Here is a 26,291-nt window from a genome sequence, read left to right as displayed (position 1 = left end):
GGGAAGACCTTTTCCTGAGAAAGTGATGAGGGGACCCTGCTGTAACTTTTACCACACTTGCAACCCTCATCTCTGCAACAGCTCTCTCCCCTGCTGGAAAGCCCAGCCTCCAAACCCATGGGTTGTAGTCCAAGGCCTGATTTTAAAGCTTGTGCAACAACTGTGCATTGAATTTAGTTGTCAGTGGTTAGCAGAGCTGGGAAGGAAGGTGGCTAGACTCCAAAGCCGACTTCACGGTTATGGTAAAAGTGGGCAGAATCCTCCTGGAGGCTTTGAAAAGCCTCAGGTGTGAGGGCTGGGGAGAGTGGAGGTGGAGTGGGTCTGCATTTAGTCCAGGGTCAGAAGAAGCACTGTGCCTTTACATTCATTCCAAGCCCTGTGCAGGGAGGCAGGGGAGTGTCTCAGAATAGACTTTTGAGGGACATCCACTCCCCTTGGCTAAGGGAGACCCAAGTCCCTGAGTTACCTGAGGAACCCCCTCTCAGCTTCATGAAGCTCTTTCCTTTGGGAAATGGGAATATAACTTTCCAGAACAGTTTCTGAATCGGGAGGTGGTGGTGCAGAGGAAGGTGCTACACTGGCGAGGTGACTCCCAGGAGCGTCTCTCTGGGGTTTTCTCCTAAGGCAGATGTGGGGCGGGGGAGAAGAGATCTGGAGATGGCGTAGAGGTGCCAATATACTAGTGCCTGCCCAGGTAGCAGACGGGCCGAAAGCCAGAGCCGGAGTGGTGTGGGCGCCCCTCCCCGCCCCTGGAGCCCTCCCACTTCCTCTGAACCCGCCGGCTGTCAGGGAGCCGCGCGCAGTGCGAGCTCCGGCGCCGCGCCCAGGAGGCTGCCGCTCTGGCTCGCCGCCCCTCGCCGCCTTCCGCACCGGGCGTCCGCCGCTGTGCCGCGGGCCATGGACCTGCCCAGGGGCCTCCTAGTGGCCTGGGCGCTCAGCCTGTGTCCAGGTAGGTGCCCCTCTTGCCTCCCCCTTGCCTCCGGAAGCCCGTCCTTGGCCCGCGAGGGCTGGGGTCCAGCTGCCAGGAGCGGGACGCGGTGCGCCTCCCAGGGTCCCAACTTGGCTGCTCTTGGGGACGTGGGTCCCCCGGGAACTGGCTGCAGCCTAGTGGCTCCGCCAAGTTCCGCAAAAGAAAGAGGCGCACAGAAGCGATTTGGAGCTGGGAGTTTGGTGTGTCTGGGAAGAGTTGCAGAGGCTCGAGTTGAAAAGCGCAGAGGGCTGGCAGTGCCACTGGACCCCCTGGCTACCTCCTAGGGCCACGCTGGGGTTCCCGGTCCGCCGCCCCCGGGGGCACTTGAGCATCGCTGGAGCGCGGAGGCCGGGGCTGGGATGCGCGGGGAGAGCGCTGCCGCGCTGCCCTCCTGCCCGGGGCGGAGGGCGCATCCTGCAGTGTGGAGAGCCGGGTACCGCGGCCCCGGAGGGCTGGGGAGACCTGGGAGCCGAGAGGCGCGCAGACTCCCCCGGCCCGGGACAGAGCAAACCCCAGCCCCAAGGCGTTGGCGAGCCGGGCCGGCCGGGCCAAAGGGGGATGGGCGCAGCTCCACAGTCCAGGGTCCCGGGAAACGGTACATGACACTCGGGGTAGGGAGGGGGCATCGCCCCCACTCAGCGCTCGGAATGATGCAATTATCCAATAATCCAGGGAAACCGCTATCGCCGAGATGCGCGTCGCCTCCTCATGCACCCCAGGTGTCAGGGCCCTGGGGGGCACTTGGGCCGGCGGGGCGTGCGGCCGGGAGCAAGAGGCCAGCCCCGGGCTCTCTGCCCTGGGGCACCGGCCTGGGCTTCCCGCCTGAACCGCCACGCGGGGGCAGCGGCCAGCAAGGCAGTTCTCTGGATAGCGAAAGCTTTCGGGGCCCCTCCACAGTGTGGAGACCAGCGCCCGCCTCCGGGACTGGCTGCCAGTCCTTGGCCCCCCTTAAGCGTGTGCTCCAGGCTGGGGCTGCAGCCGGTGCTGGGGGTCAGATGCGGTGGCGGCGGCGGGAGAGGCCCCTCAGGGAGTACAGGTGGGGACTCCCCTCTCCCAGCCCATGCTCCTTCACCCCAGTTCTGGGGTGCTCCCTTCTACAGGTTGTCTATAGCAGAACTTCTGGCAGGGCCCCTAGTTCTGGAAATGGCTTCTGGCTGGTGAGGTTTAATTCAGACCCTAGAGTCACAGTTGAAAACAAACATTGGTTTAGGTTGTTGCTGGAGAAGAGAGTTGAATACACGGCAAAGGAAGAGCTGTGACCAGGCCACCATTCATCTAGAAACCAGCTTCAGGAGGAGATGAAGCGCGTTCTGAGTGGTTTAGTCAGGCAGGGAGACAACTCCAGGAACTGTCTTCAAATCACTAGGAGACCCAGCCATAGGAAAAGGGAGTGCATTCCACATAGGTGGAACCCCCCCACCAGACTGAGATGGAGAGGCTGCCTTAGGGGTTAGGGACAGTCCCCACCTCAGGAAACTAAGAGCAAAGTCTTTGAAATCAGACCCGGCTTCCAGTCTTGGCTCTGGTGCCCACTAACTGTACAACCTTGGGCAGGTTATGAAATCTCTGCAACAGGTTTCCTCCTTTGCGGAATAGAGAGAGAAATTCTGAGTTCATGATGCTGTCAGGATGATAAAGTGATGATTAAGTCCTTAACTTTTTGGTGCACAGTAGGGCTGAAGCAATAGTTGTTAATGTTGTTACTCACGCAGGGGTGGAGAGTGGGTAGAGAAGTAGGGTGAAGGAGGGGATCTGTGACTCAGAGCTCCCTTTATATGGATAAAACCACCCGAGTTATGTCTGGTCAGTTTGGGTTTTTAAAATATGGGATTCATTAAACATATCAATCAATGTTGGAATGACATCTGCTTGCAAGGAGCTGGGGCAGGGGCCCAAGCATGTGTGCAATCTGGGCCCTGCCCAGAGCCAAGAACAAGGCAAGACCAGGGAAAGCTAAGTAGAGACCTAGGCAGTGAACGGCACAGAGAAAGTAAGGGCTGTAGTTCAAAGCAAAGAAGGCTTCCTGGAGGTGGAGCTACCATTTGAATTAGGCCTTGAAATAGTGTGTAGAGTGTGGACAGGCCATAAAGTGGCAGTATTCATACATTAGAGTTATTTCCTGGGACTGGTTCAAGAACAAAAAGTTGAATATTTTAAAACTGCAAGGATGACGGTCAGTCTGGCCTCTGAAGATTGGAGTTGTGACCGGGGTCGCTGGGTCCATTCCCCGGGCTCCAGGCAGGATTGATGTTGATTTCTCATCGTGCGTCACATGCTTTCATTGTGAGGATCGGGAGGAAGCTTGACTACTGGTGATGGCAGAGTTTAGTCGTCATTGAGGCCATTATGAGTTGAGAGCCTCTATCTTTCGGGAGCTCCTGCTGCAGGATGGGCAAGGTGATGGGGTAGGCAAAACTATCACAAAAGCCAGAAGCAAAGTAGGCAAGTCTGAAGACTTTTCCAGCTGACATTCAGAGAGAGCAGATCCCTTGACCAGAACTTCAATACCATAGTGCATCTGTAGGAAGGGTTGATGAGGTGATGATTATTTAAAACCCCAGTCTTTACTGAGCACCTATTATCTGCCAGGCCCCATAAAGACACACAGGGCGATTAGATACAGTGTGGGGCTGAAGGCCCTGGGGTCTCACTGCCTGGGATGGGTGTGGGCTCTGTCACTTAGAACTCTGTGCCCTTGGCAAGTCACTAAATGGCTCTTTGCCTCAGTTTTCTCACCTGCAAAATGGGGATGATAATAATAGCACTTATAATGTTATCCGAAGATTAAGTGAGCAAACGTATAGAAAGTGCTTGGAAAGTTCCAGGCACATATTAAGCACTCAAGGAGGTTGAGTTTCTTCTCCAACATCAGCAGCGCTGGCGGCGGCAGCGTTCAAGATACTGACCATTGAGTAAGGGACCTCAGGGTGCACAGAGATGTAACTTTCAAACTCAGGTCCATAAGAGAAGACTAGAGGAAGTGCCAGGATACTGGGGGCTCAGAGGGCGCCTACACGAAATGGCATTAAGTAAACCTAAACTCTCCTAGCCCCTCCCCGCAAAGACCTGACCCCAAAGTCTTGATCATCATGGGCATTCAGGTGTTTTCTTTTGGGTTTTTTTTTTTCCTTTTGCTATTGAGCCTGTCTTAAAGCCAATACGATTTTACTGTGAGTGCTTTGTAGTGTTGGAGAGAAGAAAAATACCCTTCAGCATGGCCCTTGTGTGTCCTTGTGGGTGGGGGTCTTATTTAACAGAAAAGCCTTATAGGGAAAAAGGACAGTACTAGGCACCACGGTGTGCAAAGACTGGAAAGATCCAAGCCCTCCTCTCCAGCTTTGGAAGAGCCGGAAGGGAGATAGTTTGTCACTTTGCTGCCCCACTGCCCACCCTGCTGGGAGCTTCTCAGCCAAGCCTCTCAGCTACCATCAGCTAAGGAGCTCCTGGACTCTTCCACATCAGGCCCTGGGGGCCCTAAAGAGATTCGAGGGGAGTGTCACCTTCTTTCTGCTTACTCACCATGCCCTCATATCTCTCCCACCGTAGACCCCCCACCTCCGGAGATGGCATATCTATCTCCTTGCCATTCTCACTGTTCCAAGCCCATCTGCACAGAGCTGTGGACCCTTAAGAAACTCAGGCAGCAACTTATTCTCATTTTGCCTTCTCTGAACCTCTTTCTCTCCCTTTCTTTACCGGAAGCTTCCTCCATCAGCAGGGAACTTTCCTTCTGTCCTCTCCCCTCATTACCTAGGACAAAACTATGTTCTGAGCTGGCCTGACTTGGCTCTTGTATGTAGAAGGGTTTAGCAAATTCAAAAAGCCCTCTCTTCTTTCCATAATACTTGATTTTGGAGACTGTCTCACTATAGGATTCAAAATCTTACTTTGGGAGTCAAAATTGAGCAATGTTCTACCAAGTTGTGAAAAGAAAGGGTCCATCATAATCTTCCCCAATCAGTGACAGCCTCTGGCTGACTTAGGGAGGGTCAGCTAAAAACAAGCTTTAACCATGCACTAATATTTTAAAACTGGCATCTCTGCTATTCCTCACCACTTAATGCTCCCACCCCACCAGTAGCAAGCCATGGGCTACCATCAAGGATTCATAGCCATTTGAAACTATTTTCCGCAAAATAATTGTGAGCTCCAAAGACACCCACATGCCCTCAGTATGGAGGGCTTGCTATAGGGAGCTGTGATCCAGGCAGGGACCATCCCCAGCTCCCATCATGTTAAATCCTAACTGTACAAATTCTTAGTTGAAGCCCCAGACGTTTGTAACCAGTGAGGGGAGAAGGGGAAGAGAGAGACTGGAGTTGGTCGTCTTATAAAGCTAAAATAAATAAGCTCTCCAAAAATTCCCTAAAGGGTTTTCATACTGTGTACTTATGACCTGAGTCACAAGATGAATAAAATCACACCTGGAGGGAATAGTCAGTGTGGTCCAACCCCTTCCCTGCCTCTGTCTCTCGTTCCCCCTTCACCCACTCGCTTACTGCACAGCAGTAATAATCAGCATGCCTGGTCTGGTAGTCCAACTGCCTGGATTCAAATGTTTTCCATGTGGATGACCCTGCATAAGCCCTCTGGGCCTCATTTTCCTCAACTGTAAAATGGGGAGATTAATGACTTCACAGGCTGATGTGTATGTTAAATGATCTTACGTTGTTCATTCATATTAAGTGCTTAGAATAGCATCTGGCACCCAGTAAACCCTCAATTAACAGTGGCAGTTATTGCCCTTCCTATCATTTATTATTTGGTTGAGTCAAAAGCTTTCTCACATCTCAGTTAGGCCTCTCAACAGCTGCATGAGGTCACTATTGAAATCCAGGTTACACATGAGAAGCTAAATGGCTAGTCCAAGGTCGTGATGACTGAGTAAGAGATGGTGTTGGGATTTGTCTGACCACAAACCTACTGCTGTTAATTGATGCATAATATCTCTTTAGGAACTGGGCCTGGAGGGTATAGAAAGACCAGTAAGATGCCCTTGCTGAAGGAAGTGTCTTCAGGGAAAAAGAGATCACGGCCATCCTCACAGGGGTACTGGCTCAGGGGCAGCAGATAGACAATGATTTTACAGGCACGATGCTGGCTGGGTGAGAAGTGGTCCTCACATGGTACCTCCTAACATGGAAGCCTCTTTCTTTCACTTGCCTCCCAGCTCAGGGCCAAGTGGGGCTCTACCATCTGCCCGCCAGTGCCCAGTACCCTGGGCCACTGTGACACAGGACTCCCTCTCCAGATCCCCCCCGGGATCCAGGCTGGGCATGCGTCTCCTCCCTTTCTACCTCTGTTCCCATCCCCCTAATTAAAGGCTGCTCTGAGCTCCAGGCCTAATGAATTCATTCATGCTGAAGATCGATATTCAGTGATGACAACCTCAGGTGTCCTGCCTAAAGGGATTTGCATTTTAACTGTGTTGTGCTTGACCCAAAGGAATAAAGGGCTAACAGCAGAACTTCAGGCACCAGGACCAGCCAGCAGACTAAATAATTAAGGTGGGGGGACCTGCCTGGCATGGTTCAACTGCACAGCCCACTGCCATCGCTGGTCAGCTGTGTCCTACCCTGGACCTTGTGGATGATGGTGGTCTCTTCTTCTGACATAGAAGCCAGTCTGTGGCTTGGGTAACGCAGTTCTAAAGCAGGCAGAGGTTTTTCCACGTGGCAAGTGAGGCGAGTTAGGCAACTTGCTATAGCAACGTGCTCTGGGATTCCAAACAGGATGACACAGAGAAGGGGTTCCTGCCTCTGCAGCTGAGGCTGACAGCTTTCTTCCCCCAGTAGCATCACCCAGATGGGCTAGACTGCCAGAAATCTTTACCCTGAAGATTTCCAGGGCTTGTTTCTTTGTGGATCGGGAGGACCTGATCTCAGGAAGGCCACAAAAAAATCATGAAATGAGCAGGTGGGTGCAGCTTCTGACAGTCTGCAAATAGCTCTCCCATATGTTCATTCTATCCGTCAGGATAGGCCAGGTGAGGCCAGAGGCCCTGCCATAGATGGTATGGGCTTTAGATAGATGGGGAAACTGAGGCTCTTAAAGGTTGAGTGATTTCCTCAAGATCCTATGGGAACTCAGGGCAGGCCTTCTAGCCAAAGATGACAGTAGAAACCTAATTTGCTACACCCATCAGAGGAACTTAAGGAGAAAGCAATGCTTCAGCTAAAGGAATGGAATTCTAATGGTATATTTTCTGCATCTGTGGCAGGCAGGTAGGACAAGATCATTGAAATTGTTCTCTGTAGATCTCCACCATCCACCCTCTCAGCCTGGCCTATCCCCAGGCCCTCAGATCACTGCCGCTTCCTCCTGCAAGGAAGAAGCCAAGAAAGCAATGTTCACCTGCCCTCCCTTTACTGGCACCGCTCTTTCCCTGGAGCTCATAGCCCCTCATATTCAGTGATTGGTGGCAATCATAAAGTCCCATAAATTATTTGTAGACAGAGTTCTTCTCTGAGTTTATTCGCATCACTTATCTTACCACACATGTAGGACCAGCTACATAATCTGTGGGACCCAGTGCAAAATAAAAATACAGGGCTCCTTGTTTAAAAACTTATCAAGATAGCCACAGAAGAGCATTAAACCAAGCGAGGGCCCTTCTGAGTATGGGAACCTGAGTACGACTGTGAAACTGGCCCTGCTCATGTGGTTCTCCTCACAGGCCTGTAATTTGGCAAGGAGGTACCATGATCCCACTTTACAGATGAAGAAACTGAGTCTCTTGTCCATTTGGTCAACATGTACTGGACACCCACTAAACCCAAGGCACCTCCATGTTCTGGGGATTCCAAACAAGATAAGGCACAGCCTCCTCAAGGAACACGGCAGGGTCAGGAGGGCACGGATCGCACACAGGCTGCAGGCCTCATGCAAAGTGCTGGGTGTCTGTGGAGCAGTTCCAAAGGCACACAGCCAGGCTTGTGGGATGAGTTTTAAGTCATAGAATGCAGGAGACGCTTCTGTCTCCAATTACTGTCCCAAGATCACTTCAATAAACCTTTTAGGGGGAACTTCAAGCATTTGACACTGGGCTCTGGTGTAGTCAGCTTGGTTAACGTAAGAAGGCAAAGCCTGAAGGTGGTGTCCTTTCTTCAGCCATAGGTATTCGTATTGCTGTGGTCCCACTGTGCTAACACTTTTACCTAAGGGATCCCTCCTCCAGTTCTTTCGCCCGCCCACCTCAGCCTCCCCTCTTGGTCTAGCACGGGATTGCAGATGATCAGGAAACCCAGTATCCTCAAGTGCTGGATGAACAAGAGACTGACGGTATAAAACAAAACCCTTGCCAGGCCCCACCCCAGAAAACATCATCACTCTCCGTGGTGGAGCCCAGCACTGGTATCTTTTAAAGCTCCCCAAGAATTCTAATGGGCTCCCAAAGCTGAGAACCAGAAATGTCATCTAAACCTCACCCCCAATCAAGCAAAGAGAAAACATTGCCCAGGGAAGGAAAACGACTTGCTCAGTGTCACACAACCATCAGTGGCGAAGCTAAGGTTTCACCCGTTCTTCTGACAGTTCTTCCAATCCTCCTCCCCAGCCTGAAACTGCACGAGCTCCATAGCCAGGCTGGGCTGGGACACAACTTGGAGTCAGAGTTTGCGTCTGAGTGCAAGGTGGACTTTGGGGGGAGGAGTTGGTAGCTGAAGGGTTATATATTGGTGACCCAGTCTGTGTCCCCCGCAAGGCCATAAGCTTTAATGACGGTGGCCCCAAGCCCGAGAGCCAGGAAACACCAGGGACAGATTTGGCAGAGGATCCTGGTCAGAATTGCCCCCAGACAGACGGAGTGGTACAGCAGTTTGTGGGGGAGGTGGGGAGAGTCCAGCAGGGGTTAGATGCAGCTCCTTAGGGTCAGTCCAACCCTGTGATTCGGGGTCCTGCTGAAGCTGTTCTGAGTGTCGGGCAAAGGAAGCACCTGACTCAGGAGGGGGACCAGCCAACGGAAGCCCAGCCTGGGTGGGGCAGCGGTGCTCCATTATGGAGAGAGCAGCTTGGCCTGGGGGAAGAGCAGGAGGGCCCTGGGACCGCCCTGAGGCCCAGGCCCAAATTCAGGTGTCATTCTGCCTCTTGCCCCCCTCCATCCAGACCTTTTTCAGTAGCAGCCAAAGTGAGGCTAAAACACAAACTGGGTTGTGTAGCCACTCCCCTGCTTAAAACCCTCGATGACTGCTTATTGCCCGTAGGCAGTGTCCAGTCTCTTTCGCAGAGCTAACCAGACCCTAATGGCTGGCCTTGGCCTGCACTTGGGGCTCACCGTTAGCAGCACCCTGGGCACCGGCCCCTGCAAACCCCTGCAGCACAGCACCTAAACCAGACTGAGCGTCTCAGCTTCTCAAACACACCAGCTCTCTGCGGCCTTCACTCATTGTTCCCTGTATCCTGTTCTGCCTCCTTCTTTCTCCTGTCTGCCTCTCACTTATTCCTCAGGTCTGCATGGTGGCACTACTTCTTCCTGAAAGCCTCACCTGACCCCCTCAACCAGACCTTGGAGCCCCACTTGTATGATCTCAAGATACCCTGTACTTCACCCACCAGAGGGTATTACAACTGCCTGAACATCTTCCCCCACTAGACCGAGAGCAAAGGCCACATCTCCTGTCAATCTGTGTCGCCAGCCCTCACAGTGCCAGACATACTAAAGCAGGGGCTTAATTCATATGTGTTGAATGAGTGTAAGAACTGCCTATACAGGTAGATGGAAAGATATTTAAGGGAAAGATAGATGTCTTAAATTTCTTTGCCGATGCATGCCCAGGGGGTCCCACCACAGTAGCCTGAATGGGTCAGTCCCTGTGCTCTTGGGGATAAAAGATCAGAGCTAAGTCCTGTCCTTCCAAGACTATGGTTTAGTAGGAGAGAGAAGATCCTTGTGTAAATAACTCTAACACAAGGGCGAGGGGGATAATAAAGGCTGTAAGAGAACTACAGATAAGACTCTGGGATTTGAGAGATGAAAAAGAGATTATTTGTAAATGCAGGAAGGGTAGAGAGTACACCTGGGCAAACAGCCTGATGTTTGCTCGGCAGGATACTGAGTACGTGCTGTGGGGAACTGCGAGAAGCAACAGTGGGCTGAAGCCACGAGAAAGGACCCAGCTAAGGCATTTGGATTTAGCAGATGGGGAGCCACTGAAGGTTTTTGAGGGAGGTAGTTCTAATCTGTGTTTGGAGAAGAGGGGTGGTGGTGGATACGACAGGACAACTGGGAGCAGGTAGGAAGAAGAAGGGCACTGAAGTGACCCAGACCAGAGGCAGAAGTGAAGGTGGCAGCTGAGAGAAGTGCACCTGAGGGGAGGATGGAACAGGGCCTGGTCACCAGGGAAGGGAAGGTGTCTGGGGGCCCAAAGGGCAGTGCCACTGGCCTGAGGACAAGGGGGTTGGAGGAGGGAAGCTGAGTGAGCTCTGGACATGATGACCGCACAGCCTGTGGGGCAGGTGGAGGTGGCCCTCAGGCGGTGTTGGGAAGTGTTGGCAGGCGCTTAGAAGTGAGTCCGACTCCGGATGTTTGGACTGGGAGCCGGTCACATATATGTGCCTTAGTGGCCCGTGGGCCTGAATGAGAGGGAGCGCCTGCGGCGTGGGGCCTCTCGCCCCTGCATCCCCTTTCCAGGCCCAGGAGCAGTGATTCATGCCCCAAACTTAAAGAGAACCCAAGTTCTGATGGTAAAGGCCTTTCAGAGCAGAAGAAATAGATGAGAGGGCCAGTCCAGACCACAAGCCAAACGTCAGCTGTGGAATGTGCTCGCTGCTGAGCAAGGCCAGCCAGGGGCAGAGGTACAGGCAGGCTCTGCCAAAGGCCCCACTGATGGTTCTGAATGGGTCGAAATTGTCACCAAGATCGTCCTGCTCTTTCCTCTCTTTGTGTGGGTCTGCCGGTATTTTAGCACATCTTAAAACTAGCCCCTGCCCCCACGCACTTCCAGTCTGCCAGGTCCACTGGTCCCATACCATCCGCGGTGTGAAAGCTCTGGTCTGCCATCCATTTTCCCACCTCTCAGCCTGGAGTACTAGGACCAGAAGGCGGGCAGGGCTCTGGGGGCGACAGGGGGGCGTGCCCAGAAAGGCTCCTGTGGCTGGTGACAACAGTTACCCGGCAGACTCTGAATCTGCCCTTGTCCCCTTGAGGCTTTTCCACCCAGTAGCCAGAGAGATCCTGGGAAGGTAGGTCTGATCATGTTATGTTCTTCCTCTGCTCCAAACCCTCTAGGACTCTTCTTCCTACTCCGAGTAAGAGGTCATGTGTGATTTGGCTCTCCTTGCTTTCCTGACCTCATCCTCTACTCCTCCCCCACTTATTCATTCTGTTCCACCCACACAGTTTCTGGAATGTTCTTCAAACACACCAGCCACCTTGGACTTTGCACTTGCTGTTCCTTCTGTCTGGAACATTCTTTACCAAAGAGCCTCTCTCACTTCCTTCGGGTCTTTACTCCAACATCACCATATCATGGAAGCCTTCCTGGCACCCGGAACTAAAATTCCAACCTCCGCCTGCTTTAGTCTCACTGCGGTATTTCTCCTTATGTAGCATTATTACCTATTTTTTCACCTTATTTCTTGGCTATCTCCTCCAACAGAATGTAATCATGAGAGCAATGCTTCTTGTATGTTGTGTTTACTTATGTATCCCAGGGTCCAGAGCGGTGCCAGCCAGAGTCGGCAAGTAAGAAACAGTTGTGGAATGAAGGAATTAATCAATGAAAATCTCACCCCAGCCTGAAATACCATTCATTAATGCCCTTTGAGATTAGCCTCACCCTCTCTCCAGCCACCTTTCTTGAGATACCAGTCCCCTAGGTGAGCCCACATTCAGTCCTGTCCTGACCCTTCTGATTGTCTTTCCAGACAAGAGGCTAGTGGGCAGGGCAAAGGGAGGGCTGCCGAGAGGGAGGAGGGCTTTTGAGGGGAGGCCTTGAAAGGGGCAAATTGGTTCACAGCAGGCAGCCCAGGCTGGCCCTGCTGGCCCCACGCTGTTCTGTGTTATTTACTGTGACTCAGAAACACAAGGAGACATGGGGAAGGCTTTGTTTTTATACAGTGCAAACCTACGTATATAATAGGACTTCCCAGGAAACAAGAGGGGTGGAACAGAAGTTTAAAATGCCTCATTTCCCACAAAGGGTAATGATTCAGATATAGCCATGTACCAAAGAATGTGGCCAGGTCATTTAGTACCACAGAAGGATTTGGCGGTGTCCAGAGAAGATGGCAGGGGCTGAACAGTAGACCCCAGGTTATGATCCAATCCCTGGGTACCGCCACACCAGAACCTGCCCTGGTGGTTTGGGAGATGACATGAAACCCATTGTAGAGGTGGAAAGACGGAGTCGGAACCCAGCAAGGTTCATGTGAAGGGCAGATTCCACTCACTTGGCATTTGAATACCAGCCCTGATCCTTATTCAGTGTGTGACCTTGGGCAGGTCACTGCCTTTCTCATAATGTCTAATTAAACTTATAACGTCTACCTTGTAGGATTAGTATGAAAAATTAGAAATAATACTGATTACCACACAAAATGTCTGGCAGGGATGAGATGCTTAAGAAATGTTAATTTAGTACATTTAGCAACAGTAACACTTACTAACGTACTCTGAAGGCGTCCCTGCATCAGGCTGTGTTCTAAGCCCTCAATTTCTTGATAATCCTGTAAGAGGGAGCAATTTCCCCCACTTTAGAGATGAGGAAACTGAGGCATGTAGAAGTTAAATAACTTACCCAAGATCACCCAGGTGATAAAGTCACAGTCTGGTATTTGAACCCAGGCAGTCTGACTCCAGCGACTGCAATTCCGAGAGGTTATGTGACTTGCCCAAGGTCACACAGCTGCCCCCAAATGACCGACCCAGAATCCAAACCCAGGTTTGATCATCTTGAAAGCCTGCCTTCTGTCCTGCTTTTTATGTACCACCCACACAGCTTTTGACATATCTATGTAACACACTGACTACTTTCACTTAATCATTTTCTTTAATCGACTTTAAATCAACTCAGTCTTTGTACTTAACCTCATCCTAAGCAATAATTGCTGTGAAATCTAAGTTTTTTATTTGCTTGTCATTTTTAATCACCCATTGCACAAACACATGAGGAGTCAGGTTTTCATGTTCACTCTTGTCCCACCTAAACTCTTCCCACCCATTACCCCATGGGGGACACCGGGTTATACTGTGCGGGCCTCAGGAAGGACAGGTACCCTGTCCCTGCTCACCCAGGACTGAAATGTGACAGGGCTCAGGTTTGACTAACGACTTTTTATGAGCGGACTTGTGTGTGTGGCACGATTTATCAATTGCCCTGGCTCTCTTTCCTTGGAGGTTTGATCAAGGCCTTTTCAAGGGCCAGCTCCCCCTTGGCATTCACCAGAAGTTGTCTAGAGAAGCTGGCAAATGTCTCGGCAACAGCAGTGGCCATTTTCTCTGACACTCAGCCCTCCCCACGTGAGGCCTACAAGCACTTTCCCGCCTGCTAACCAAGTCCCTTGCTGTTTCTGCAGAGGTTTGACTTGGCAGCGGTCCCACTAGATTAGTCTCATTGCTAATGGGGGCTGGCCAGGGAAGAGGGGTCTGTCCACTCATGAGGGCAGAGGGAGCTTTATGTGGAACCAGAGGCCTAGATCAAAGCTTTGCTGAGCATGAGGCTGGCCTGGAGTTGGTGGGGTGGAGTGGGGAGAAACCGTTGGGGAGATCAGCCCAAACAAGTCTGTTGCCCCCATAAAAAAAGAAGGAGAAAGAGAAGGAGAAGAAGAAGAAACTCCCAGTTCTCTCCCTGCTAAATGTCCTTATTGGGTATAAGTTAAAATAGAGAGGAAACTTATTGCTTTCTCTGGGCCCTAGCAGCTCCAGAAAGGTCTTCTCTTCCAGGAAGCCCTCCTGGACCACCAAAAAGATGGTCATATTTCTGTGGGCTTCTCTATCTTATCAGCAGCACCCCACCTCTCCATAGGGCTGCTTGGCCCCTTGGGCAGTGGACACTGTTCACTTGCTTCCCTTTTATTTTCTCGTCCTCTATGTAGCATCTCATCATCCTGCCCTACCTCCAACACACACCCCTTTACCTCCAACACACACCCCTTTTTAGGGTCTTGACACTGCCTCAGACAGTTCACGCCAGCCAGCAACCCCTCTTTTCAGAACCTGGCTCTGCTCAGCCTGCTGAACAGTAAAAATAACTATAAATTAATTCACACAGGGGAGTTCATGGCTGATAGAATATTAGCCCAGCCCTTACTGATTTATTAGGAATGACTTCTTGAAAGCAGCCATGACTTAACCCAAAAGGACCAATCTGGGCCAATCCTGAAGTTACAAATGTGGAAAACAAAGCCTGGGGCTGGATTATATCTCCTGCTAACTGGGCCCTCCAAGCCTGGGGTAATGAAAAAGCCCTGAACTGCCGATGACAACGTAGCCCTAATGCTACGCTGAAGTGAGCTATATACCTCCTAAGACTTCCATTTAATCACTTCTAAAATAAATACTTGGCCTGCATGGTTTCAAAAGCTTTTCAGGGCTAAGCTTCCATGCTTCTGTGAACATTTCCTGAGCCAGAACCTTGACTCTGATGATAAAGCCATATGTAACATGAGAAAGAAGTTGACCACAGGGACTCTATTTTAAAACAACTTCATCTAGTACCTGGGTGGACCCAGTGGATGATTGGCCCTTCCTCATCCTCGGGTCCACGAGGCGTCCTGGGCTTCAAGGACCTCTTGAGAGGCCTCAGTACCAAGTATCTGCCTGGGAGGGAACTTGGAACCTGAACATCCTAGACAAGGGGTCATCCTTGGCTTGCATCCCTCCAGTGACAGAGAGCTCACCATCTAACAAGGCAAGCCAGCAAAGGCAGATGGAGTCATGAGCCCTTGACTCTTCTAAGGACCTAAAAGTGGCAGTAGACATTTGGGATAGTTTTGAAACCACAAGTAACAGACATATACCAAAAACCAAAGAGCTTCTGCATAATCCTCAGGGAACCACACCACTTTCACTCTCCAGTATCCTCCGCCCTCCACCAAGCCTAGACAATAGCATCCAGCTTAACTTGGGTTCTGGTGGATCTATGTTGAGCTCTGTGCAGCCAGAGAACCCTTTACATGGGTGTGGGTGTATCCACCGTAGGGTGGGCCCTGCAGGCTTGGAAGGGAAGGGCCCCCACAATTCCTTTTTTTAGTTTGCATTCAAAGATCTTGGGCCGACAGGCACATCAGCTCTCCAGGGCCTCACTGCCCTACTTCCTCTCCTCCAAGGGAAAGCCCTGCCACAAATTGCATGTCCTGAGCCTTGTCTTGCTCTTACTTTGCCCAGCGCTCCCTGGCTTGGGGCTAATCCCGGACGCACAAGGCTCTTGATCCACATACCCATGACAAGCAGAAAATAATCTTAGGAGTTGGGAAACCAAAACCAAACTGTCTGAGTTCTTTGAGCTGGTTAGTATGTCAGGAAAGGGAGGGACTCACTGTCCAACTCAGCTCCGTTTGAAATGGCCAGTGGCCAGGATCAGAGCGGCAGAGCTGCCACGTACAGCTGCGCAGGCCGTGCACTGCATACTGGGCCAAGTGCAATACAAACAGCACCCTCTGCAGTGGTGCAGTGGCGTGCATGGACCCCCGGAGTTGAGGTAAAGAAGGTGGTAATGGTGTACTTAAGAGGCTTTAGTGACTCTTACACAGGGACTTACTAGATAGCGCATCTAGTCCAGCATGTGCCTTTTACAGTTAAGGAAACAGGGCCCAGAAGAGGAAAAAACTGATGCTAAGTCATAAAACCAGTTAGAAGCCATGCTGGGATTAGAACCAGGGCTTCTGAAGCCAAAGTCAGAATCCTACCTTCCTCTCTAAGTATCACGTTCCCTTCAACTGCTCGTTGGCAGGTTAGTGTGTGAGGGGGGGCCAGAATGCTTCTACTTGTTCCCCCCCCCTCTTTTAAACAAATGCATATTGAGCACCTACTGTGTGCTAGATGTTGTTCTAGATGCTGAGGATAAAGTAGGGAGACAGACAGATACAGTCCCTTCCAGTGGAGTGCTGGTAAATGTTTAATAACCCGTCTGGCTGCTAGGATGGCATGAGGAGAGTCCTTATTTGTAGTGTTTGCCAGTTACCGAGGTCTAAACCCTCCTACCGTCATTAATTTTAAGCCACCACATGACATCACCGAATGGGAAGATTGCACACTGTTGGCTCTGTGAGCAGAGTCCAGCACCCCACTGGTCCCTTCCCTCAGATCTTAAGCTCCAGTGGGAGAGGAGACAGTGTCTCAGTGAGTGAATAGCTTATAACCATCTGTAATTACCTGTAATTGTAAAAGAACTAAAGAAATTGGTTTGAGGGAGAATAATGGGTTCTCCATAGCACAGCCAGGGCTGCGACATTAAAACTGGAGGTTGAGAAGGAGCCGGCTGAGCAAAGATCTTTGGGAAGAGTGTTCCAGGCAAAGGGAATGGCGAGCACAAAGGCCTTCAGGTGGGAAGAGCTTGGTGTGTTTGAGGAGGAGGGAGACAGGCAGTGTGGCTGGAAGTAGGAAGTGGCGAAGGCCATTGCACAAGAGCAGGCAGATCCTGCAGGACCTGGTGGGCCCTGGGGAAGGGCCTGGAATCTACTCTAAATGCAGTGGGAGGACCCCAGAGGGTTTTGATCAAGAAAGTTCCAGAAAGGAATTGGCATTTTTAAAAGATCACTCTGGATGCTGTGAAGAGCATAACTCGGAGCTGAGCAAATGCAGAACCAAGGGACCAGTCAGAAGGCACTTGTAAAAGTCCAGGCGCACAAGGATGAGAAGGACTCAGTCTGGGAGATATCAGAGGAAATAGAGAAGGAGGGACACATTTGAGAGGAACTGAAGGGGTAGAACCTGCAGGATTTTCAGGACGTGAAGGAAAATCCAGAAGAATGACTCCCACACTTCTGACTGGAACAATCAGCTCGTGGTGGTAATGCTAATCCCTGAGATGGGGAGACGTGGGGAATAGCCAGTGTGAAGGGAAAACCCAGGCACCGTTTTGGTGATATGAAGTGTGAGCTGATACGAGACATCCAAGTGGAAGAGTTCGATGGGCAGCTGGGCATTGACCATGGGGCTCAGAGGACAGGTCCAGGCTGGGATGGGGTGTGATCGGGGTACAGGCGCGGGGCCACTTGGACGTGAGTGGAGGAAGACGCAGGCCAAGGCCCTGCGCACTGTAGATACGGGGTCACATCTCTTGACTCCAGTTTTCCATGTAGTTTGGGGTCTGTGCTTGGGGTATGTGGTTAGGTTTAGTTGAAGGAAACTTCATTACAAATTAAATGAACTTACAACAGAGACTCACGATATCCATATTGATGTTTTCATATTTTTCATGGTAGCACTTGAAAGCTTAAAAAAAAAAGGTCCATTTTGACCCCTTTCCCTGCCTTGAAACAGACAAATGATATGAGTCAAAAAAATAACAAGCTTGTGAGTCTTCTTCCTGGAGGAGGTGATCCATGTGTTCTGTGAAGGCGTGAGATGGCTGTCCCAGGCTGGAAGCGAAAGCAATGTTAACGACAGCAAATTGCAGTTTGGTGTTTGCTGTTTTCAATTTTTAGGCCTGTTTTCCATGAGCTTGACATCTCCTTAACCAGCACATTGGCAAACATCTGATTTCCTTAAAAAATTAAAAGGGCAACCTTTCCTTCTTTCCATCAACCCTCTCGGGACGCTTATGCAAGTGTCGCCCTTTCCCGCTGGCATCCCCCCTGCCCCAGCATGCATTTGGGCTCCTCCACAACCCGCAATGATGGGCATTCCATCAGGCGGCCCAGCCCAGGTCAGCTTTTTCCTGATTTGGAGAATTCTTCTTTATATAGGGCTGCAAATGCTTTGGAGAGTTGAGGGGACGTCGTGATAAGTCACTTATTAGCAAGCATTTGTTTAGCACAAAATAGGTCACCGAGGGAGCAGACAGTTTTTCGATGAGACAAGGGGACTGAAGTGGGGAGAGAGGTAGGCGGGCCGGGGCCTGGGGGATCCAAGGTCATTGGCACCCAGCATGTTGCATGAGGGAATGGCAGAGCCTGGATGGAGAGAGCGGAGGGTGAATTGACAGCGCTGTGTCATCAGCTTAGGTCCTTCTTGGGGGAACATCTGGTTAATTTGATAAGTTCATCCATGCACATTCATTCACTCATGATTTTGGTCAGTCAGTGTTGTGGAGAACGTGTTGTGTTCCAGACACAGTGCAGGGTGCAGGGCTGAGGAGGGCCATAACCTACTCAGTTTGGTTAATGTAGCCTCCCTTTTGGCACCAAAGATAAGGTTAGCAGAGGGTTTGCCGTGCTTCCCCTGAAGGAAGCTTCGCAGACAGAGCTATTTCTTGTCCAGCTGGGGGGCACCATCTTTGGGCCTGTGGAGGGTGTCTGATCCACGCACACCGAGGAGAGCTCTCAGCTGCCCTGCCTGTCCTCTCCCAGGCACAGCTGGCCTGGAGGGGGCCCCAAAAGTGCTATTGCCTGGAAGCAGAGAGGATGAGGCCTGGGCACCAGCATCTGGGCCACAGGCGAGTCAGTCTTAGAGCCTCACTTTCCCCTCTTGTTCATGGGGATGGAAAGTCCTAATCATCTGGTAGAATGAAATGAAATACTGTACCCAGGCAGCGGGCTCATCCCTGGCACTTGCTCCGAGAGTGACAGCTGAATCCCACAAGGAGACTCAGGAAAGGAGTGGAGTTAGCGCTGCCCCGGGACTGGGGGAAGGGGCTGATCCCTGCTCTGACTGTGCTCCACCAGGTGGAAAACCTTGGTCACAGCAGGTAACCTTCCGAAGCCTCCATCTCCCATTGGTGAAAGAGGGCCCTGAGCACCCCCTGTGTTTGTGTGTGTGGGTTTACTTCAGGTTTGTTGAGTGCCTACTGTTTGTAACACAAGGCACCACAGCATGCAGGTGCAGAACATGGCATGGGTCCTGTCCCCTGGACTCGCCCTTTCCCGCACCCCAGGTGGGGAGAGGTGGGTTAGGAGGCAGGGCAGTCAGGGAGGAGCATAGGATGGGGTGGGCACAAGGTAGGTACATAGACAGGGTCCATACGACATACATGGGGCCCCACTGAGAAAGGGGTGCAGAGTAGGGGCCGACAGAAAAGAAGACAGATAGACAGAGGAAATTGAGAGCAAAGGCGAGGAGGTGAGAGCAGCCCTGTTCTTTCCGTGTAGACAGTGTGTTAGAGGCCATGACTGTGAAAGCTCTTTCCCAGTTAACACCTCTGCACACATGTGAGGGCTTCCTTGAGGCTCGGTGCTCAAGTGGAACCTAGACTTCGTTTAGTGACAGCATCCTGTCCCCTCATCACACACTCAATGAAGCTTTCTGATTCTGATGTGTTCTTTTTCACACATTTAACATTAGGAGGACATAAAAGTTCACATTTTTCAGGGGTTCTTCCTGAGGAAGGTAGACATGTGGCTATAGCCACCCATGAAACAGCTGCTGGCGCGCTCAGAGCAGCTCGCTGCCAGAGGAGCGGTGGGTGTGGGCTGGGGACATGCTGGTTCCCAGATGAGATCATTTCCCTGAGACATTCCCAAAGAAACAAGTGGTAAGCTTGTGCCTTGGGGAGGGTGATGCCTTTCCATGGAAGCCTCCACACTAATTCCCTCTCCCTTCCCTCCTCTGTCCAGACTGGGGGTGGAGCTGGTCCTTCAGGTGGAAGGCACCTCCATCCCCTAAATCCTCTCTGTTCTCAGGACTTTGCCTGTCATTACCCCCTCCCGACCTGTCCTCTCTGGCTAATCCCTTGGCTTTGCATGAGTGCACAAACAGGCACACGCGTGCACACACACACACCTAGTGAGCCATGTTCTGACCTGCATGAGAAGGGGGAGCCAAGGATAGGAGACCCCATCCAGACACAAGGTTCTATCTAACAGAGGGAAGAAAAATGGAGGACAGTGGTCAGCTGGTGAGCTCAGTGGTCGGAGGAATGTGAAACAGGACGGACTCCATGGTGTTTCTCTCAGAGGAAAGGGCCGGGGGAAATGAGCAGTTAGCAGAGAGACACTAAGTCACATCCAGAAGGGCAGTCATTTTATAAAGAAGTAAGATGCTGGTGAGTTGATTAGAGGAGCTGGAAAACAGGATGGTCTTTTGCAAGAGTGAAGAGGAGGGACTGCTCCTCTCCCGAGGAGCCTAGAGTTTGGGCAGGGTCTCCTAAAGCACAGGAGGGCACCAATCTGATGACGCAAACTGGCTCGAACCACCGGCCCTCCTTATGCACGGCCCCCAGTTCTAGCAGGGGCAGTTCCAGCTGAATGCTGAGCCATGGGGGGCAGATGGGAAGGTGTCACAGCTCACTTTCCTAAGCGTCTTGAAGCTGAGGGGCACTGCGTTGGATCCCAGTGCTAGAGGGGTGGGAGGGAGTGGCCTCAGGCCTACGAGCCAATCTGATGGACTTGCAGGGGCAGTGGCTGTCTGTTTGTTCCTCCCCTCTCAAGGGAGATGGATTTGGAAAAGAATCCAGCGAAGAAGGGCACAGAGACCCAGAGCAGCCTAACTGTAAGGGTTTTTCGCCACCTGGCCCAGCTGCCTCATTTTCTAAAGGGGAGACTGAGGCCCAGGGAGCAGACATATCTTGTTCAAGGTTCTGCCAGTCCTAATGGCAGAACCCAGGTCTCCTGACACCCAGCGTAGTCCTACTTGCCATAGCAGTGCTCTCTCTTAGGAGGTGGACACAATATTCCCATGTCCCCTTTTCTGAGTCCTACAACCAGTTGTCCTAATGTCAGGAGCCCATCCTCTGGCCTTGGTAATGGTCCTCCAGACATTTCTCCCCACAAATGGGATGATTAGTCCCATTTCTAGAGGATCCTAGGGAGAGAGAAGTCTCCATAGTTCCAAGCCCACATAGCCATGTACTCAAGGAATCAGTTCACACAGCCTGGGGTCCATAATTTTTTAAATAAAAAGGAACCGTGGTGCTACCCATGTGCTCTAAATGTCACTGAGGTTTTAGCACCATGGTCCATCTCCAGGGCAGGACCAGGCTTCCTTGGAAAGGTGACCACATTGCCTGGACCCTCACCAAGGCCTCCTTCCCTCTGACATCTGCGCGAGCCCAGAGCCGCAGCTGGGGAAGCAAGGCCCTGGGGCCAGGTCTCCATGGTTCAAGCAAAGACGGAGGATAACGCGTAGCATTTGATGATGGTTTTCTTCAGTTTTTCCCTTTGGCTCAGAAATGCAAACTATGATCATTGCTGCCTGGAGAGTTCTCTTCCTAAATGTGTTTGGCTCTGACCAACACTAAGATGAGTTTGCATTCCTCCACACGGCCTGGCCCCCAAGTCTAAATTGTTTGCAGAGACTCGAGACAGATGCTCTCATGCTGACAACTAGAAGCTGGCTGTGAGTTTGCCCAAGAGAACCTCTCAGATGTGTGCCGCAGCAGTGCCGTCAGTGGCAGAGAGCTGACCGCTCTTGTTTTGCAGATGGGGAAACGGAGGCCCCATCTGGAGAGGCATCATGACTCTCCATGGGCACACGGCCAAGGAAGTGACAAAGCTAAGACCAGAACCTGGATCAGTCTGCCCTGAGGCAACCTTCTCTGGCTTCACGTCCGGCTCTGGTGGCACGCCGTCATGTCAGTTGGCCCACCCACACCAAGTGAGGGTGGGCTCTGAAGACCAGGAGTCATGTCTTTTTCAACTTGGGGTCCCAATTGCCCAGCATGAAACCTGGAACTATAGAGGAGGGTTATAGAGGAGTGGCGGGGAATAAAGATGGGCATGAAGAAAAGCTTGGACAAATCCTACCCCTTCTCCTAGCCTTAGTTCTCTCACGTATAACAACAAAGGCCATAAACCCAATCAAGTGGTTTTCAAACTGTGCTCCAGGACACCCTCGTATTCCAAGGAAGTACCTTAGGTATCACTGGGAGTGGTGAGCTACTCTTTGTTCCCTATCCTTAACCCCAACCTCAACTTCTTGTGTCTGCTTTTCATATATAGACTTTGTTCAAAAAGGTAGGGTTCACTGCAGAAAAACAAAGTTTAGTGACGACCACTAGACCATTTGATCTCTAAGATCCCTGCTTGCTCTTAAAGACAAAATCCTAATTAGTTACCCCTCCTTACTAACATATTTGCTACACACTGTTTGACCCAGTGGTTAATGTCTGGGGCGGGAAAGGGGAGTTCAGCTGTGAGGAGAAAAAATTAAGTACAGGAAGGTCGTCATGCTATGGAAGCTTTGTTGCTGCACAAAGTCTGCTCTGGAGCCCAGAATCAATCCTGGGGGTCTGTCCGTATGTCTGTGCTACGTGTCTGCCACTCTGTCTCCGATGAGGCAGGACAGCCCAGCTCTGAGGCTCAGTGTGTGGTCCTGACCTGCTCACTGGGCCACACTGCTCCCTGGCAGGCTAGGTCCAGGCCGAACCCTGCCTCTCACTGGACTTTCCCATGAACTCTTGAGAAGAGAATGATTGGGTTACTACCCCAGAAACCATGAGTCCCTACAGATCCCCAGCCTCCCTTCTCCTTTTGTCCTTGTCTAAACACTGTGTGAAATCGTTCCTCCTCCTCCCTGATGATCCATCCTTTAAGCGCTAGACTGTATCAGTTACCAAATGCTATAATAATGCCATGTAACAAATAATCCTCCTAAATCTGAGTGACACACAATAATTATTTAGTTCAGATATTTGAGGTCAGCTGGACAGCAGCTGACCTAAGTAAGCGAAGCTCAACTGAATGAATGCTGGTCTCATTCATCTGGGGGATGGCTGATCTCTGCAGGGTTTGCTAGGGTGACTGAGCTGGGGGAGTTCTGCTCCAAAAGTCTCATCCTTTTCCTGGGATTCATGGTCTAGCCTGAACAAATACTTCTCATATTGATGGCAGAAGTACAGTGAGCAAGGCATCTTAAGACCTCAGCTAGGAACTGGCACACTTTCATTTCTGCGTCCTTTGGCCCAGCCCAAAGCCAAGTAGGGGTGAGGGGAGCTACTCTGCCCCTTTTGTGAGAGGAGCTGCGAAGTCACGTGGCAAAGGGTGTGGGTAGAGAGGGGTGAAGAATCGGAGCTAACAATGCAATCTGGAGCGGGACCCTGTTTTCATATCCCAGCTCTGCCACCTACTAGATAGACAGATGACGTGGGGCAAGTTATAGAAGCTCTGCACCTCAGTTTCTTCACTTCAGAAATAGGGAACATACTTATAACTACCTCATAGGATTGTTGTGAGGAATAAATGAGTTAATCCATGTAACTATCTCGTACATGGTGCTAACAGTGTTGTGAGTTGATGGTAAGCGGAGCTGTACTGGCTACTTTAATTCAACTCATTTTGCTGAGCACCTACTGTGTCTCAAACCCTAGAGGGAACGAAGAGATGAGTGAAACCCAGTGCTGGTCCTCACATGCTCAGAGTCTTGGGATGGGGAGAAGATGTATGGAATTCACTCTGCTCGGTGTATAGGTTTAACCTCGACACTAACCATGTACTCACTAAACCCTTTCACTAGTAGAGGTGCAGGTGGAGAAAAGCTCACCACACAATGCAATTTCCCTGTTGCCCAAGCATCTACCGGCAGGGAAGGGACTGCACATTTCCTGCACTCACTAAGGTTGGGGGGATGGTTCTTCCTGCACCCTCCTGAGGGCTTCCTGGAGAGGAGAGTTACTAGGTCTCCTATGAGGGCAACAGGCCCCAAAGGGCAGGATGCCGCTTCTCCCGAGTTGGAGGCTCACTGAGCTAAGACCACCTCCTCTTCAGTAGAAGCGTTCTTTCTTCATCTGGCTAGAAGCTTCTCTGATGAGGTGGGACCACGTTCTCCCCCACCCCAGCTCTTCTTTCATATATCACTAGTGCTTAAGACATGGGCCTCACCAGCAATGCCCCCAAACCTGCCATTAAAACAATGCCCACCTTTGAAACAATGGCCTCAGGGCAGAAGGCAGAGATGGCTGGTGGCAGAGCAAGAACCACCACCTTTCACATTTACCCAGGTAGAAGGGCCAGCAAGCAGACGACGCCCCTAAAGCTCAGCACCGAAAGCTCATTCTGTCTCACTTTGGAACGTTTGGGGTTTTTCTTTTCTTTCCCGTAGCAGCAGGAGGTCCACTCTACCATTCCTTTTTGCTTAGGCCAGTTTCAGGGTCTTTTCTCTATCCCACTCCACCCCCATCTGTGATTTGCTTTTCGACATGAAGATTCTTGGGGTCCAAGTAAAACTGGGAAGAGGGAGATAATACCGGAGAGTTTGGGTAATATTTCAGCCTCTTTTGTCCCCATCCCAGCTCCCACCATCCAAGGAAAATGAAAGCCTTTGCTTACACAGGTGCGTCTGTAACAGAAAGCTGAGCCCAAAGAATGAGCGAGGCCTGGGGGGAGCAGGCTGCTGAGCCCTGTTCACGTGTAAGCTCGCCAGAGTGGCTTCTCGCTGTCAGCTCAAGTCTAGTGCCTCGTCCAGCCCTCGGACTCTGGCTGGTCCTTCTGGCAGACCTGGTCTCCTGAGGTGTGATCAGTTCTCTAGAGAGTGGGATCTGAAGATGTGGGACCCAGGGTGGGGGGCAGGGGGTGAGATCACCACAGCAAGGAGCTCAAGTGGCTGCAAAGGCTGAAGGCTGACAGAGGAGAGGAAGGCTGGATGGTGGCAGGCAGCACAGGGCAGGACAAATGAGGCTTCAGAGTCTATCCCTGCCACTTCCTAGCTGTGTGACCTTGGCCGGTTCCCTGCCTTCTTTGTGTCTCAGTTTCCTCATCTGTAAAATGAGAATAATAATATACTTCAACAGGTAGTTGTGAGGATTAAATAAATTTAGAACAGTGCTTGGCACATGGTGAGTATTATATACATGTATGCTGTCATTTTTTGTTATTACCTAAATGGTACCTACATCAGAGAGCTGGGAGGTAAACTAAGGCAGGAAGAAGCCAGCAGGTACTGGTTCTGAGAACAAGCTCTCTGAAGGGGAGAAATCCATCAGGCCAATCTCCCTGCATCTTTCTGGCATAAGGCGAGAGTCAAAAGATAAAAAATCCACTCCTGTATGTTGGCCTGAATAGCAGCTGAATAAGAGAGCAAGGCAGATGTGTAAACTGCTGTAATCCAAGGCAGAAAGCAACAGAAGCTACGAGCAACCCAGAAGGACCACATTGTAGCAGAGGTGTCATCAGAGCTGGGCCCTGATGTTTGAGAAGGAAAGGAAGGCCTTCCAGGCACCGTAAACAGCATGGGCAAAGGCACTGAAGCAGCTCAGAGAACAGAGAAACTTGATTCGGTTCAATTCGGCTGATATCTATTGAGTGCCTTTAACATACCAGGCACCACCACAGGTTTGTTACTGCATTCAGTCTTGTCAACCACCCTTCAAGGTAAGTTTTATTGTACCCATTTTATAGATGAGTAAACTGAGAACCAGAAAAGAGAAGTAAATGGCCAGTGCCCCCCGTTAGTGAATGAAGGCGAAAGGCAGGCTTCTAACAAGTCCTTCCTGAACTTAAATGCTCCCTCTCCATGTCTGGCCTCACCCTCAAGGAGTCTGGTGGGAGAGCAGGAGGAGACCTCCATCCAGGCAGGTTGGTTTTTTTCCCTCCTTTCCCTGGCCCCACATCCACACTAGGGATTACTGCCTACCACCTTTGGGCCACCTCACTGATTCCTACCATTGCCCTTCAAGGCCGGATCACACCTCCATAAGCTCCCTGACATCCCGCCTGCAGCTGCCCGTCTCGTCTCTAACAGCCATGGCACTCTGGTTACAGTGCTGCATTTTCTCTTCCCGCCGTTCCCACAGGCCGCTGTCCCAAGCTGGTAGGGTCTCTACTCTCTTTTTGTCCTGCTCAGCTCTCGCTGGTGTTGGGGGCTAGGCCCCAGCTCAATGCTGGATTCAGCAGTGAGTAAACAGACCCCATCTTGCCCTTACGGAGTCACCATCCTGATGGGAAGATAGATGTAATCAAATAATCACACTATTGTGTATAATTACTAACTGTGATAAGAAAAGGAGGAGACACCTGTTACCTGTTAGGGAGGTATGACAGGCGACGAGATCGTTAGGCAAGACCAGGTGTAATCAGGTAATCAGGGCTCAGGGAAGCTTCCTAGGGGAAGGGGGAAGGATGTGCCATTTGTGCTGAGATTGGAAGGAGATGAGAAGTTCATCCCAAAGGCTCAGGCAGAGGAAACAGCATGTGCAAAGTCCCCAAGGTGGGAAGAAGTAAGGTACATCTGGGGAGAAGAAGGGGGGCCCTGGTACCTGGACCACAGGGAGACAGAGGAAAACTCACACGAGATGAGGCTGGGAGGCTCAGAGGGTGTTCAGACTACATGAGATTTTGGACTACCTCCCAAGAT

General features: G+C 51.2%; 1 protein-coding gene across 3 annotated transcripts in view; it reads left to right on the top strand.

Moving 5' to 3' along the window:
- Positions 1-829: 829 nt before the first annotated feature.
- The window catches only part of ITGA11 (integrin subunit alpha 11), a 121,327-nt gene continuing 95,865 nt past the window's right edge, over positions 830-26,291 (top strand). For 2 of the 3 annotated variants that reach the window (XM_081048842.1, XM_081048843.1), the window contains exon 1: positions 830-949. In XM_081048842.1, the coding sequence (XP_080904968.1) occupies positions 898-949 (52 nt within the window). In that variant the 5' untranslated portion in view covers positions 830-897. The remainder of the gene's footprint in view (positions 950-26,291) is intronic. The other variant, XM_081048844.1, reaches the window with a different exon arrangement.

This window comes from Rhinolophus hipposideros (assembly GCF_964194185.1).
Source record: "Rhinolophus hipposideros genome assembly, chromosome: 5".
In the NCBI taxonomy this organism is placed as follows: domain Eukaryota; kingdom Metazoa; phylum Chordata; class Mammalia; order Chiroptera; family Rhinolophidae; genus Rhinolophus; species Rhinolophus hipposideros.
The sequence above is the reverse complement of the archived record's forward strand: the minus strand, read 5'-3'. Positions and strand labels throughout refer to the sequence as shown.